The 16,524-nt window shown below is 47.9% G+C and overlaps 2 protein-coding genes across 6 annotated transcripts in view; one reads left to right on the top strand and one right to left on the bottom strand.

The window, feature by feature from the left end:
- wnt1 (wingless-type MMTV integration site family, member 1) overlaps positions 1 to 4,309 on the bottom strand; it is a 25,577-nt gene extending 21,268 nt beyond the window's left edge. Inside the window, exons 1-2 of one of the 2 annotated variants that reach the window (XM_078534660.1) lie at positions 4,139 to 4,309; positions 3,685 to 3,938 (exon numbers count right to left, since the gene is read on the bottom strand). In XM_078534660.1, the coding sequence (XP_078390786.1) occupies positions 3,685 to 3,938; positions 4,139 to 4,230 (346 nt within the window). In that variant the 5' untranslated portion in view covers positions 4,231 to 4,309. The remainder of the gene's footprint in view (positions 1 to 3,684; positions 3,939 to 4,138) is intronic. The other variant, XM_078534661.1, reaches the window with a different exon arrangement.
- Positions 1 to 16,524, top strand: part of LOC144672720 (protein Wnt-6-like) — an 80,738-nt gene that overhangs the window by 44,410 nt on the left and 19,804 nt on the right. For 2 of the 4 annotated variants that reach the window (XR_013574153.1, XM_078534662.1), the window contains exon 1: positions 15,559 to 15,686. The exons of 1 other annotated variant lie outside the window; for it this stretch is intronic. Coding sequence is in view for 1 of the 3 variants with exons in the window: in XM_078534662.1 (XP_078390788.1) it covers positions 15,610 to 15,686 (77 nt within the window). In the remaining 2 variants the exon portion in view is untranslated. Of the gene's footprint in view, positions 1 to 3,800; positions 3,900 to 15,558; positions 15,687 to 16,524 lie in introns of those variants that run through there. One more of the 4 variants, XM_078534665.1, reaches the window with a different exon arrangement.

Genomic DNA, 16,524 nt, shown 5'->3' with positions numbered 1-16,524 from the left:
TAAGGGACAGAGAGAGAGAGAATGTTATATTCTGAGGGAAGGACAGAGACAGAGGGAGAATGATATATTCTGAGACAGGGACAGAAAGAGAGAGGAATGATATATCCTGAGGGAAGGACAGAGACAGGGGGGGAATGATATATCCTGAGGGAAGGACAGAGACAGGGGGGAATGATATATCCTGAGGGAAGGACAGAGACAGGGGGGAATGATATATCCTGAGGGAAGGACAGAGACAGGGGGGGAATGATATATCCTGAGGGAAGGACAGAGACAGGGGGGAATGATATATTCTGAGGGAAGGACAGAGACAGGGGGGGAATGATATATCCTGAGGGAAGGACAGAGACAGGGGGGAGAATGATATATCCTGAGGGAAGGACAGAGACAGGGGGGGAATGATATATCCTGAGGGAAGGACAGAGACAGGGGGGGGAATGATATATCCTGAGGGAAGGACAGAGACAGGGGGGGGGAATGATATATCCTGAGGGAAGGACAGAGACAGGGGGGGAATGATATATCCGATGAGGGGGAATGATATATCCTGAGGGAAGGACAGAGACTGGGGGGGGGTGATATATCCTGAGGGAAGGACAGAGACTGGGGGGGAATGATATATCCTGAGGGAAGGACAGAGACTGGGTGGGGGTGATATATCCTGAGGGAAGGACAGAGACTGGGGGGAATGATATATCCTGAGGGAAGGACAGAGACTGGGGGGGGGAATGATATATCCTGAGGGAAGGACAGAGACTGGGGGGTGGGGGTGATATATCCTGAGGGAAGGACAGAGACAGGGGGGGAATGATATATCCTGAGGGAAGGACAGAGACAGGGGGGGAATGATATATCCTGAGGGAAGGACAGAGACAGGGGGGGGAATGATATATCCTGAGGGAAGGACAGAGACAGGGGGGGGGGTGATATATCCTGAGGGAAGGACAGAGACAGGGGGGGGGGTGATATATCCTGAGGGAAGGACAGAGACTGGGGGGGGGGAATGATATATCCTGAGGGAAGGACAGAGACAGGGGGGGAATGATATATCCTGAGGGAAGGACAGAGACAGGGGGGGGAATGATATATCCTGAGGGAAGGACAGAGACAGGGGGGGGAATGATATATCCTGAGGGAAGGACAGAGACAGGGGGGGAATGATATATCCTGAGGGAAGGACAGAGACAGGGGGGGGAATGATATATCCTGAGGGAAGGACAGAGACAGGGGGGGGAATGATATATCCTGAGGGAAGGACAGAGACAGGGGGGGGAATGATATATCCTGAGGGAAGGACAGAGACAGGGGGGGAATGATATATCCTGAGGGAAGGACAGAGACTGGGGGGGAATGATATATCCTGAGGGAAGGACAGAGACAGGGGGGGAATGATATATCCTGAGGGAAGGACAGAGACTGGGGGGGGGTGATATATCCTGAGGGAAGGACAGAGACTGGGGGGGAATGATATATCCTGAGGGAAGGACAGAGACTGGGGGGGGGGTGATATATCCTGAGGGAAGGACAGAGACTGGGGGGGAATGATATATCCTGAGGGAAGGACAGAGACAGGGGGGGAATGATATATCCTGAGGGAAGGACAGAGACAGGGGGGGAATGATATATCCTGAGGGAAGGACAGAGACAGGGGGGGAATGATATATCCTGAGGGGAGGACAGAGACAGGGGGGGGGGGAATGATATATCCTGAGGGAAGGACAGAGACAGGGGGGGAATGATATATCCTGAGGGAAGGACAGAGACAGGGGGGGGGGGAATGATATATCCTGAGGGAAGGACAGAGACAGGGGGGGGGGAATGATATATCCTGAGGGAAGGACAGAGACTGGGGGGAATGATATATCCTGAGGGAAGGACAGAGACAGGGGGGGGTGGTGATATATCCTGAGGGAAGGACAGAGACAGGGGGGGGGTGATATATCCTGAGGGAAGGACAGAGACAGGGGGGGAATGATATATCCTGAGGGAAGGACAGAGACAGGGGGGGAATGATATATCCTGAGGGAAGGACAGAGACAGGGGGGGGAATGATATATCCTGAGGGAAGGACAGAGACAGGGGGGGGAATGATATATCCTGAGGGAAGGACAGAGACAGGGGGGGAATGATATATCCTGAGGGAAGGACAGAGACAGGGGGGGAATGATATATCCTGAGGGAAGGACAGAGACAGGGGGGGGAATGATATATCCTGAGGGAAGGACAGAGACTGGGGGGGGAATGATATATCCTGAGGGAAGGACAGAGACAGGGGGGGGGGATATATCCTGAGACAGGGACAGAAAGAGAGAGAGAGAATGATATATTCTGAGAGAGGGATAGGGAGAGGGAGAATGATATTTTCTCAGAGGGACGGAGATGGGGAAGCAGTGAGAGAGAGAGAGAGAGAGAAGGTGATGGAAAACAGAGTGAGATAGACTCCGAGATATTGGATGGAGGAACAGCAGTAAAAGGGAGACGGAGATGTGGAGGGTGCGGGGGAACAGACATGGGGAAAATGTAGGAGAGACGCGCACAGAGAGACGCGGAGTAACAGAGCAGAATGCACAGGAAGATGTAAATGAGAGAGCAGCAGATCTCGGGAGGTAGAGAAACAGGCAGCTGGGCCAAGCAGAGAGAGGCTCACACATAAAAGGTAGGGAGAACTGAACAGCCAGGGCGAGAGAGACTGGGTGGGAGGATCAGAACGAGAGCCACCTCGATGTGGGGTTATAGATACTCCCGAGAGTAACATCGAAACGGAACCAGAGAGGCAGGAGGTAGAGAGCGACAGGTGGAGAAAGGTGCACAGAGACCAGAAATGTCACAGAAAGTGGCTGAGTTGGAGAGAGAATGAAACGGTCAAAAAGGTGAAATATCTGAATTGGGGAGAGGGGGAGTGCGAGACACAAGGAAAAGGGAAATTCACCAGAGGATTGTTTAAACAGGATAGGAGGGACTGAGAGAACAGAGCGAATAGGAGGTGGTTTCAAAGGGGTTGAATATCCCGACACAAACTGGCGGATCTGTTAGTCCCCAAGCCAGCTGAGGAAGACTGGAACTGCTCCTTTCCACAGAGACATTCGGGAGGCAGCAGCTCCACTGGTCTGTATCATTTGTATGTGAACATTTCGGAATGTGGAGCTGTCCCGGGGCATGTTTATTCCGCACTCGCCAGCGCCCAGGTGTGTCCTGTCCGGCTTCAAACTCCCGTCTGGCAGAGGCTGTCAGTTAGAAGCCTGTATATAAAAAGCCTCTCACTTGGCCACGTTCTTCTGCGAACGACGGGGTTCTTAAGTGGGGCCCCGACCCTCCTGTCTGTACAGGGGCCGGAGCCGGAGCTCGCTGTTCGTGGGCTTGGACCTCCCAGTCCAATCGGCCTTGGGTAGCCTGCTTTCTGGACCAGGGGTTACTCCTCGACCTATGGGCCCCAGTGTGATGTGAACTGGAGTGACCCCCAACCCCAGCACCCTGGGCTGGGTGGAATGAGCCGGACTGTACACTTGGTTCCTTCATTCACCTGACCTGGGGGGAACGGATGGGCTGGGGCTGGGACGTATTGAGGCAGAACCGAGAGATACAACTCACTCTAAAGCAGGGGTGGTTTGAGGTGAGCGGAGGAGGAGGAGGAGGAGGGAGGTTGTGGGGGGGGTGGAAGGAGGCTGGGAGTCTAGACGAGCCTACCTCGGTTGACGATCTTGCCAAAGATGTTCGAGCTCTGGGATGTTGGGCAGTTCCAACGTCGGTTCCGGAACTGCCACTTGCACTCCCTGATGGCATTCTGCAGCCCCCAGGTGATGCTGTGCAATATTCCCGGGTTCTGGCGAATGAGTTTCCTCTGTTTCTTGCTCAGCAGCTGTAAACTCGGATCCAAAACCAGCTGAACGTATTTGGTGTCGGTGAGTAAGTTAGAGGTAGAAGCAATGTTGACAATACCCCTGAAAAAAACACATACACACACACACACACACACACATGTACACACCAAGAAATGATTCAGGCTTCAGCAATCTTAAAATGTATCCACTTCTCAAATGCCAACCCTGTTTGGAGGTTGCCTGCTGGAGATGAGCGGTTCTGTTTTTGAATACCACTTCATTATGATTTAAGTCCATGAAATCAAATAAAAAATACTTACCACCATCTCCCACTGTTATTTACTGCAAGCGTGTTGGATAATGAAGTGAGCGCTACCAACCACAGGGTCCTCAGTCCCAGGACTAATGTCATAATGCTGTTAGGCAGGACTTGTGTTTAAAAAAAAATTACTGATAGGATATGAGAGAGAACTTGTTCCCTCCTTTTTCTCTCCCCCCCACCCACCCACCCACCCACCCACCTCCTCTCATACACACACACAAAAAAAAGTTTTGCTTGGGTGGGGATGGGGGGGTGGAGGCGAATCTTGACTGGAACAGGTAGCTTTTTCCAATGTCCCGGGGGTTCGCCTGCAAACTGATCACACCAGCTTCATAAACAGCTGCTTCTTATAAGTTTGTGGGGAGAGGTTTTCGGGAAAAAAACGAGAGTGGCGGAGAGTTGAGAGGAACAATGGGGTGAAGCGACACATTCTTCCCTTATTGCCTGCGCGATCAGACCCGAGACCTGTCCATCAATCTGTCCATCAGCCGCCGCCTGAAAGACAGCAGATTAAAACGGTTAATGCCCATGTAAAAGCAGCACAACCCTATTGTTCAATACCTTTTAGGGACCGCCAAACCAGCCACGACTATGTAACCCTGTGTTAACAATTCCCCAGCAATCAGCCTCATTAATTACCACATTAAGACAGAGGTTTCTTCAAATAAGATCCATTGAATCTCATTTGCAGATGAGCAGGGCACAGTGGCAAGGGCGGGTTTCCTGGGGAATCTCTGCTCCCTTTGCTTCCTACGCTGTTAATATCATGTTTCAAAACTGTGGCTCACATTAGCTGGCCGCCAGATCGTGGGGTTTAAATGACTCCCTGATGCTTGTGGAGTGAAGTTCTCTCATTGCCATCTTCAGTTTGTTCGAGTTGTCACAGGGCGAGCCAGTTCGCTCTGTTTTCTTTCAGACACAACTTGCGTTTGAGTAATATGTTTGTGTTTTTGTGTGTGTGTGTGTGTGTGTGTGTACGATGACAAACAGGCAGAGCAGCCATTCCCCGCCCCCTTCATTCAATCCCCTAATGTCACCGAGCAGAATGTACACCCTGGAACATATCGATATGTAATGGCCCAATGCGTTGCCGCCGTGTCTGTGCTAAAGTCTATGTTTCTCATTCGCATTTCCACAAAGTACATGTGGTTAAAACGCTCCACATTGTACAATGTTAGCAAGCAGCCTTCCTCGTTGTGCCCGCCCAGTTTGGGTTAATGACTGGGATTTTCCACAAGTTGTGAAGCTGCAATAATTTGACTGAAAATCCAGAATCCCGTCCCCTCTAAAAGCGAGTCACAACGCCTTTAATCTGTTGGTTAAATCCCCACCAGATATTTTACCTGAGCCCTTTGCTCTCTCCCTGCAGGTTCCTGGTGGGTCCCTCACTCGCACTTCATGCATTAAAGACAAACTTTGAAACAACGGGCATTATAATTGCCTACAATAGCAGTTACAGCCTTTATACATGTGAACATATATATTTAATATCAAAAATGCGCCCCCTTGACAAGAATGTTGAACAAGTTTACTTTACAGAGAAAAGAATAGATTTGTTTAAACTATATTACACCACCACTATTTACCATAGCTCGGCCTCCTGTCAGATTAGCAATACCCGATTGTTTAAAATGTCCATTTATTGTTGCTAAGGTTGCTAAAAAGTGTCTAATACTGTATACAGACATATCAGTTTGTGCGGCTGCCTTGGCCCTGATTATAATTGTCCTCCAGATGGCGCTCTCGGGCCGTCAGAGCAACACTGAGTCTCGTAAACATTGTCTTGTGTCAAATTCGAGATTGCTTCTCCCATGGAAGGGAAACGCCTGCCATTCGCGAGGACATGAAAGGTGAAAAATCAGAGGCAATTTCACATGATTGGGATGTGCAAAATCGGTGGAGTTGTGTCGCTTCAAACCAAAAACAGGTCACTGTAGAAACTGTCAAGGGACAGAGATCGATATTAAACAAGAAAATGCAAACACTTTCCTCAGTTTGTTAAATACATCCCTGGTCTACATGGAATATTTAAAATGATTAAGTGTAATATTTGAATGTTCCCTGATGGGGGAGTTTATGTCATATTTCCAGAACACACGTTGTTTGATAAGTGTTCCCGTGCATTCCGGATTTGCCACAATCATGTGGCTTTATCTCCTGTTTTACCGAATATGCAAGTTTGCAAGAGGGATTTCGTTGAACACGAGGAAGTGACTTTGTTACAGGTCCTACAGTTATTTCGAGAAATGCAACGTTTAAAATGGGCTCTACATGAATGGTTGCTGCACAGTCCGTGTACAATAAACAATTCAGAGCCCTCTTCCCAGAAAGGATCTTTACATCTGTCTAATGGCCTTAGTAAACATGCCGCCAAGTGATAGATGAACCAATTGGACTGTAATGATCATTTTTCCGAATCTTTGACCATTGTAGTGCACCCTCAAAGGTGAGACCTCATTATGCCCTGGGGGACGTTCAAATACAACACGTAGAATTGACAATGCCAAAGTGCAGTTACACAGCATTTAAACCCCCAGTTCAGTCAGTTGCAAGGAATAAACGGGGGGACATTGTAGCGCCGCCTGATAAACTCGTTCCAGTTCTCTCGCCTAGCAGGAAGACCTCGATAACTGTCTTGTGCCTGCGGTACCCCTGCCTGGTCAAACCACAAAGGCAATTCTCCTTCACCCAAACTGCCTCTTGTGTAGCGTCCTGTTTATAAGTGGCACCGAGTGCTCGCTCCTGTATGGGGTATTGCAGTTTTCCTTTGCTCTAATGCAGGGTGTTATTTGTCTGCCGGACAGAGGCAATGCTGCTAAGAGATAAAACGCTTCATTATTTCTGTTACCTTTCCACAGAATCCTTACAGTGCAGAAAGAGGCCATTCAAGACCATCGATTCTGCACTGGCCCTCTGAAAGAGCATTCTACCCAATCCCATCCCTGTAACCTTACACATTCTCTCTTTTCAGGTAGCAATCCAATTTCGTTTTGAATACCTCGATCAAACCTGCCTCCCTCCTCAGGAAATTCGTTCCAGACTCCAGCCACCCTCTGAGTGATTTCCCCCACCCCTCACATCACTATTACTCCTTTTGCCAATTATTTTGAATCCAGTCCTTGATGCTCTCTTGAGCTGGTCCGAAAAGGGTGGGCGTCAGGTGCCCTGCACAACCTGAGCAGCAATGTCTACTTATCCAGTACTTCCCGATGGACAAAATGAAATTGGGATAGGATTGGGGTGGGATTGTTGGAAACAGGACAGCCTTTACCTGCCAACGAATTCGGGGTCGCCTCCTTCACAAGCCGGCGCTGCTAATCCCTCAGTCATACTTTACAAGTGATATTAGTAATTCACGTCTTTCTTGCTACATAAACCGCCTTCTCTCTCACACGCTCTACTCCGGGGCGGTGATACTGTATAACCTGTGTGTATATTGACCCCCCACCCCGGTTAGCCTGTACCCACTCTGGTACCATTTCCATAGCAGTATACAGTGAACATTGTCTGCAGCCCCGGCAGATAGTCAACTTTCTGATATATAACGGTCAATTCTGTGACACTTTATTCGTGTAACTCTGTACTTTCATTGATGACTTGATTCAGACAGCGTTGTGCAGATTCGGACAGCGTTGTGCAGATTCGGACAGCGTTGTGCAGATTCAGACAGCGTTGTGCAGATTCGGACAGCGTTGTGCAGATTCAGACAGCGTTGTGCAGATTCGGACAGCGTTGTGCAGATTCAGACAGCGTTGTGCAGATTCGGACAGCGTTGTACAGATTCGGACAGCGTTGTGCAGATTCGGACAGCGTTGTGCAGATTCGGACAGCGTTGTGCAGATTCAGACAGCGTTGTGCAGATTCAGACAGCGTTGTACAGATTCAGACAGTGTTGTACAGATTCAGACAGCGTTGTGGAGATTCAGACAGTGTTGTGCAGATTCAGACAGCGTTGTACAGATTCAGACAGCGTTGTGCAGATTCAGACAGTGTTGTACAGATTCAGACAGCGTTGTACAGATTCAGACAGTGTTGTACAGATTCAGACAGCGTTGTGCAGATTCGGACAGCGTTGTACAGATTCAGACAGCATTGTACAGATTCAGACAGCGTTGTACAGATTCAGACAGCGTTGTGCAGATTCAGACAGCGTTGTGCAGATTCAGACAGTGTTGTACAGATTCAGACAGTGTTGTGCAGATTCAGACAGTGTTGTACAGATTCAGACAGCGTTGTGGAGAATCGGACAGCGTTGTGGAGAATCGGACAGCGTTGTGCAGATTCAGACAGCGTTGTGCAGATTCAGACAGTGTTGTACAGATTCAGACAGCGTTGTGCAGATTCAGACAGTGTTGTACAGATTCAGACAGCGTTGTACAGATTCAGACAGTGTTGTACAGATTCAGACAGCGTTGTACAGATTCAGACAGCGTTGTGCAGATTCAGACAGTGTTGTACAGATTCAGACAGCGTTGTACAGATTCAGACAGCGTTGTGCAGATTCAGACAGCGTTGTGCAGATTCAGACAGCGTTGTGCAGAATCGGACAGCGTTGTGCAGATTCAGACAGCGTTGTACAGATTCAGACAGCGTTGTGCAGATTCAGACAGCGTTGTGCAGATTCAGACAGCGTTGTGCAGATTCGGACAGCGTTGTGAAGATTCGGACAGCGTTGTGCAGAATCGGACAGCGTTGTGCAGATTCGGACAGCGTTGTGCAGATTCGGACAGCGTTATGCAGATTCGGACAGCATTGTGCAGAATCAGACAGCGTTGTGCAGATTCGGACAGCGTTGTGCAGATTCGGACAGTGTTGTACAGATTCGGACAGTGTTGTACAGATTCAGACAGCGTTGTACAGATTCAGACAGCGTTGTGCAGATTCAGACAGCGTTGTGCAGATTCAGACAGCGTTGTGCAGATTCGGACAGCGTTGTGAAGATTCGGACAGCGTTGTGCAGAATCGGACAGCGTTGTGCAGATTCGGACAGCGTTGTGCAGATTCGGACAGCGTTATGCAGATTCGGACAGCATTGTGCAGAATCAGACAGCGTTGTGCAGATTCGGACAGCGTTGTGCAGAATCGGACAGTGTTGTGCAGATTCGGACAGCGTTGTGCAGATTCAAACAGCGTTGTGCAGATTCAGACAGTGTTGTACAGATTCAGACAGTGTTGTACGGATTCAGACAGTGTTGTACAGATTCAGACAGTGTTGTGCAGATTCAGACAGTGTTGTACAGATTCAGACAGTGTTGTACAGATTCAGACAGCGTTGTGCAGATTCAGACAGCGTTGTACGGATTCAGACAGCGTTGTACAGATTCAGACAGCGTTGTACAGATTCAGACAGCGTTGTACAGATTCAGACAGCGTTGTACGGATTCAGACAGCGTTGTACAGATTCAGACAGCGTTGTACGGATTCAGACAGTGTTGTACGGATTCAGACAGTGTTGTGCAGATTCAGACAGCGTTGTACAGATTCAGACAGTGTTGTACGGATTCAGACAGTGTTGTACAGATTCAGACAGTGTTGTGCAGATTCAGACAGCGTTGTGCAGATTCAGACAGCGTTGTACAGATTCAGACAGCGTTGTACAGATTCAGACAGTGTTGTATGGATTCAGACAGTGTTGTACAGATTCAGACAGTGTTGTATGGATTCAGACAGCGTTGTGCAGATTCAGACAGTGTTGTACAGATTCAGACAGTGTTGTATGGATTCAGACAGTGTTGTACGGATTCAGACAGTGTTGTACAGATTCAGACAGTGTTGTACAGATTCAGACAGCGTTGTGCAGATTCAGACAGCGTTGTACAGATTCAGACAGTGTTGTACAGATTCGGACAGTGTTGTACAGATTCAGACAGCGTTGTACAGATTCAGACAGTGTTGTACAGATTCAGACAGCGTTGTACGGATTCAGACAGCGTTGTGCAGATTCGGACAGCGTTGTGCAGAATCGGACAGCGTTGTGCAGATTCGGACAGCGTTGTGCAGATTCGGACAGCGTTGTGCAGATTCGGACAGCGTTGTGCAGATTCGGACAGCGTTGTGCAGAATCGGACAGCGTTGTGCAGAATCGGACAGCGTTGTGCAGATTCGGACAGCGTTGTGCAGATTCGGACAGCGTTGTGCAGATTCAAACAGTGTTGTACGGATTCAGACAGCGTTGTACGGATTCAGACAGCGTTGTGCAGATTCAGACAGTGTTGTACAGATTCAGACAGTGTTGTACAGATTCAGACAGTGTTGTACAGATTCAGACAGCGTTGTACAGATTCAGACAGCGTTGTGCAGATTCAGACAGCGTTGTGCAGATTCAGACAGTGTTGTACAGATTCAGACAGCGTTGTACAGATTCAGACAGCGTTGTGCAGATTCAGACAGCGTTGTACAGATTCAGACAGCGTTGTACAGATTCAGACAGCGTTGTACAGATTTAGACAGCGTTGTGCAGATTCAGACAGCGTTGTACGGATTCAGACAGCGTTGTACGGATTCAGACAGCGTTGTATGGATTCAGACAGCGTTGTACGGATTCAGACAGTGTTGTACAGATTCAGACAGTGTTGTACAGATTCAGACAGTGTTGTACAGATTCAGACAGTGTTGTACGGATTCAGACAGTGTTGTACAGATTCAGACAGCGTTGTACAGATTCAGACAGCGTTGTACGGATTCAGACAGCGTTGTGCAGATTCAGACAGCGTTGTACAGATTCAGACAGTGTTGTACAGATTCAGACAGCGTTGTACAGATTCAGACAGCGTTGTACGGATTCAGACAGCGTTGTGCAGATTCAGACAGCGTTGTACAGATTCAGACAGCGTTGTACAGATTCAGACAGCGTTGTACGGATTCAGACAGCGTTGTGCAGATTCAGACAGTGTTGTATGGATTCAGACAGTGTTGTGCAGATTCAGACAGTGTTGTACAGATTCAGACAGCGTTGTGCAGATTCAGACAGTGTTGTACAGATTCAGACAGTGTTGTTCAGATTCAGACAGTGTTGTACAGATTCAGACAGCGTTGTACAGATTCAGACAGTGTTGTACGGATTCAGACAGTGTTGTGCAGATTCAGACAGTGTTGTACAGATTCAGACAGCGTTGTGCAGATTCAGACAGTGTTGTTCAGATTCAGACAGTGTTGTTCAGATTCAGACAGTGTTGTACAGATTCAGACAGTGTTGTATGGATTCAGACAGTGTTGTACAGATTCAGACAGTGTTGTACGGATTCAGACAGTGTTGTAAGGATTCAGACAGTGTTGTACGGATTCAGACAGTGTTGTAAGGATTCAGACAGCGTTGTACGGATTCAGACAGCGTTGTGCAGATTCAGACAGTGTTGTACAGATTCAGACAGTGTTGTACAGATTCAGACAGTGTTGTACGGATTCAGACAGTGTTGTATGGATTCAGACAGTGTTGTACGGATTCAGACAGCGTTGTACAGATTCAGACAGTGTTGTACAGATTCAGACAGTGTTGTGCAGATTCAGACAGTGTTGTACAGATTCAGACAGCGTTGTACAGATTCAGACAGTGTTGTACAGATTCAGACAGTGTTGTAGGGATTCAGACAGCGTTGTGCAGATTCGGACAGCGTTGTGCAGATTCAGACAGCGTTGTGCAGATTCGGACAGCGTTGTGCAGATTCGGACAGCGTTGTGCAGATTCGGACAGCGTTGTGCAGATTCAGACAGCGTTGTGCAGATTCGGACAGCGTTGTGCAGATTCAGACAGCGTTGTACAGATTCAGACAGTGTTGTACAGATTCAGACAGTGTTGTAGGGATTCAGACAGCGTTGTGCAGATTCGGACAGCGTTGTGCAGATTCAGACAGCGTTGTGCAGATTCGGACAGCGTTGTGCAGATTCAGACAGCGTTGTGCAGATTCGGACAGCGTTGTGCAGATTCAGACAGCGTTGTGCAGATTCGGACAGCGTTGTGCAGATTCAGACAGCGTTGTGCAGATTCAGAAAGCGTTGTACAGATTCAGACAGCGTTGTACAGACTGTTAATGGAGCATTCCTGACCTTACACACAACCTTTTGCCAGCTGCCCACACAGTTTGATACAGTTTCCATATTGAATCAGCCTCTTCAGTGTGGGACTTTTAACGAAAATTCACTGACAAATGAACATAAGAACTAGGAGCAGGAGTAGGCCATTCAGCCCCTCAAGCCTGCTCTGCCATTCAATAAGATCATGGCTGATCTGCCCCAAGCCTCAACCCCTCTTTCATGCCAGCTCCTCATAGCCCTCAACTCCATGATATTTCAAAAATCTATCTCCCTCCTCTTTAAATACTTTCAGTGATCTAGCCTCCACAACTCTCTGAGGTAGAGACTTCACTACCCTCTGAGAGAAGAAATTCCTTGGCATCTCAGTTTTAAATGAGTGTCCCCTTATTCTGTAACTATGTCCCCTAGTTCGAGATTGCCCCTCTAGTGGAAACATGAAAGAACAATGAGCCGGTAGGGGAGGAGGCGATGCGATTGAAGAATTCTTCGAGCAGGCTATGGTATACCATCTAACATCATCGGGTATTTGCACCCGCCCCCCTCCCCCACCCTACCCTACAGTACAGGAGTATCAGCGCCTTCAGTGAGATGTGTTTACAGTTCACAAACAATTCCTACATTGAGCAGTAATGTGCTGGATGTAGCGAGACACCTTCCTGAATACGACTGAGTGCCTTGCTCGGCCATTTCAGAGGCATTTTAAGAGCCAGCCACATTGCTGTGGGTCTGGAGTCACGCAGATTGCCTACACCAGGGGTATCAGTACTGGTTCTCCAGACGCTGCGGTGGGATTTGACCTCCTGCCTGTGTGGGTCAGGCCAAACCTCTGGATTACTAGCCTAGATTACTCTACCTGATTGATGGGCTCTGTGCGTCGTCTGGCCCTACTACCTACAATGTCTTCAATTGTCATTTATCATTATGAACCCCTGGCTGCCGGATGAGAGCTGTGGCCTCTCACAAACAGCTTGTGACCGTTCTCCAGCCTCAGGAGGATCCTGCCCTCTCTCCCCCTCCACCCAGCCCCCTCCCCAGCGGCGTTGGTGATAAATCCAAGTTTCCGCCGCTCCCCTGAACCCATCGCCGTTACTCTCAGTGCCCTCTCCCTCCCAGCCCGATGAAACGGTGAAATGCAGGGGGTGTGAAAAGCGGGGCAGCGAGTCTCCTCCTAACAGCCGACAGGCGCCCTGTGGCAACACTAAAGAGCCCATTGTGCTGTTTGCCGGGGTGGGATTCAGTGGAAGTGAGGAATTTCAGAGCGTCGCAGGGAAAGGGCCCGGATTTTGGCTTTCTCCACATTTCTGAAGCTCAGGGTTTTGTTTTTGTGTTTTTACCCACGGTAATCTGGAGGAGGTCGGCTGTCCCCCCCGGCTCAGTCATGCACATAAACCAATTTACCTTTCAATCCGTTCAGGGACCCCTTTGTAATGGGTCAGCTCTTGAAGATCCGGGTTCAAATTAGTTTCCAAACCCCCCCCCGCCCCCAGTCTTAAAGAAGAGCCCATCGCAGCTGTGAATATTCCGATCTCATGAGATGAGGGTGGAATTTAATAGAATGGTTTTGCCTGTTAGATAGAGCGAGCGGTTTCCGAGCGGAATTGCAGTCAATAAGTTCGTTTCAATATTAATCATGGTTTCTGAAGAAAAGTGTAATTGAGAGAATACAGAACATGTTGGATATTGTCGATGTAACTCCGGTCTATGTACATGCGTGTTTGTCAAACATGTACATTACTGTGTGCAAAATGCATATCAAATATATACATTAGGATGTGCAAGTTATGCATGTATATTAAATATATACATTAGGAGTGCAAGTTATGCATGTGTATTAAATATATACATTAGGATGTGCAAGTTATGCATGTATATTAAATATATACATTAGGATGTGCAAGTTATGCATGTGTATTAAATATATACATTAGGATGTGCAAGTTATGCATGTATATTAAATATATACATTAGGATGTGCAAGTTATGCATGTGTATTAAATATATACATTAGGATGTGCAAGTTATGCATGTATATTAAATATATACATTAGGAGTGCAAGTTATGCATGTATATTAAATATATACATTAGGATGTGCAAGTTATGCATGTATATTAAATATATACATTAGGATGTGCAAGTTATGCATGTATATTAAATATATACATTAGGATGTGCAAGTTATGCATGTATATTAAATATATACATTAGGATGTGCAAGTTATGCATGTATATTAAATATATACATCAGAGTGTTTTTATGTCTGGTTATCTCTATATATGTATCTCTTAGTCCCCCAGAAGAGTCATATTGGACTTGAAACGTTAACTCTGTTTCCCTCCCCACAGATGCTGTCAGACCTGCTGAGTTTTTCCCAGCGTTTTCTGTTTTTGTCCCTTAATCTCTGTCTTTGACCTATTGAATCTATATATGACAACCCATCTTGGTCGAAGTGGCTATTTGCCCTTTGACATGATTTCGGAGCCCGTTCATGTACCGGAGGAAGTATTTGCCGCTGATCTCTGTTTGCAGTTACCTTCACACTCAATGCGTGAATTCACTTCATCGCAAGCGAATAGATTCCCCTTAACAAAAATAAAAATACCTGGAAAAACTCAGCAGGTCTGGCAGCATCTGCGGAGAGGAACATGGTTAACGTTTAGAGTCTGAATGACCCTTCAACAGAGCCCTTCTGTTGAAGGGTCATTCGGACTCGAAACGTTAACTGTGTTCCTCTCCGCAGATGCTGCCAGACCTGAGTTTTTCCAGGTATTTTTGTTTTTGTTTTGGATTTCCAGCATCCGCAGTTTTTTGCTTTTATCTTAGATTCCCCTTAACCCGGGGGGAGAGATGCTTGTTCGGCGAGATGGAGACTTGTCTTCGCACTATGCCTCTTTCTACCGGGAGTTATTCTGTTTGCCTCCCCCCCACTTCACTAAATCAGGATTTATTTTATTGCCAATGCCCAATCTAGAACTCTGGTCCTCCTTCGTTTGGTCGGAATTCCCTTCCCCTGTTGTTCCAGTTCAGACTCCCTGTAGAGCCAGAAACTATCCCTGGGGATAGAAGCCAAGTCTCTGGCCCCTAATCTTCATTTGTCTCCAGTTCATTCCCGCTTCACTCTCAGTCCGAATGAGCAGCCCCTAGACATTCCCCACCCACCAGCCCCCTCTCATTGCTTGGCTGGGGATGTGAGCGACCGCCGAGTGTCTGCTGAGCCCTCGTCTCTTCCTTCACACACACACACACAAGGAGAGAGAGAGAGAGAAACATAACTTAAAACCCACCTCCCTAATCTTTGCGGGGGATGGAGAGAGAGAGAGAGGCCGTGAGTTGGGAGAGAGAGAGAGAGAGGGAGGGAGGGAGGGATTGGGTTAGGGTTAGAGTAGATCTTGCATTCTGTACTCCCTCAGCACACTTGAGCTGGGAGAGTGTGTAGAGATGCTGCCTTTCGCCGAAGCTCAGCTCCGACTCTTCTTCTGTCTCTTGTACCCTGCAAATATCATCAGCCTGTGCTGGTAAGTCGGGGAAATGGGGTCCCTGTGATGCTTGTGTTGTCTCTACCTCTCCTCCACCCCCTCCCCAATTCGGAAAAGGCGGTTTGATCCGGGGCTGGGTTTGTAACCGACAGCGCAGAAGGTGTTTCTGAAAGTGGTCGGAGACGGACAAACACCAGAGTGAGAAGGAGAGAGAGACACAGAGAGAGATCATTCTGCTGACAGGCTTCCCTTGATCTCAGTTGTAAACCGCACCTGTGAGAGATCCCAGAGAGCCGCCCTCTGCCACTTAAACCCAGCAAACACACAAATGTCCCACTGACCTGGGGAACCCCTTGTTTGATCGGATTTCTAACTCTTGTCCGTTTACTCATCGCCATCTGCGTGTATTTCAAATAAGACTATAATGTCATGTCAAATAAGGTTATAGTGTCATTTCAGTTCAAATTGCCTGGTACTTCTGGGTTCAATCAATACAGTTTCCTGATAAACTTAAGCCGTGATTGTGAGAAAATTCTTCATAGAACCTAGCTCTGTGCTTGTGTGTCTGTTTGTGTGTGTCCCCGTTTGTTTGTGTGTCTGTTTGTGTGTGTGTGTGTCTGTTTGTGTGTGTGACTGTGTTTGTATGTGAGAGTGTCTGTGAGAGACTGAGTGTTGTGTGTGAGAAACCGAGAGTCTGTGTATTGGTTTGAGTGTGAGTGTGTGTGAGAGAGACTGAGTGTGTGGGTAAGTGTGAGTGTGTGTGTGAGGGAGAGACTGAGAGTGAGTGTGTGTGGATGAGTGTGTGGATGAGCGAATGAGACTGTGTGTGGGTGAGTGTCAGTGCGTCTGTGGGTGTCAGTGTGTGTGTGGGTGAGTG

The sequence above is a fragment of the Cetorhinus maximus genome, chromosome X, assembly GCF_964194155.1.
Source record: "Cetorhinus maximus chromosome X, sCetMax3.hap1.1, whole genome shotgun sequence".
Taxonomy (NCBI): Eukaryota; Metazoa; Chordata; class Chondrichthyes; order Lamniformes; family Cetorhinidae; genus Cetorhinus; species Cetorhinus maximus.
Note: the sequence above shows the minus strand (reverse complement) of the source record. Positions and strands in the feature narration are given on the sequence as shown.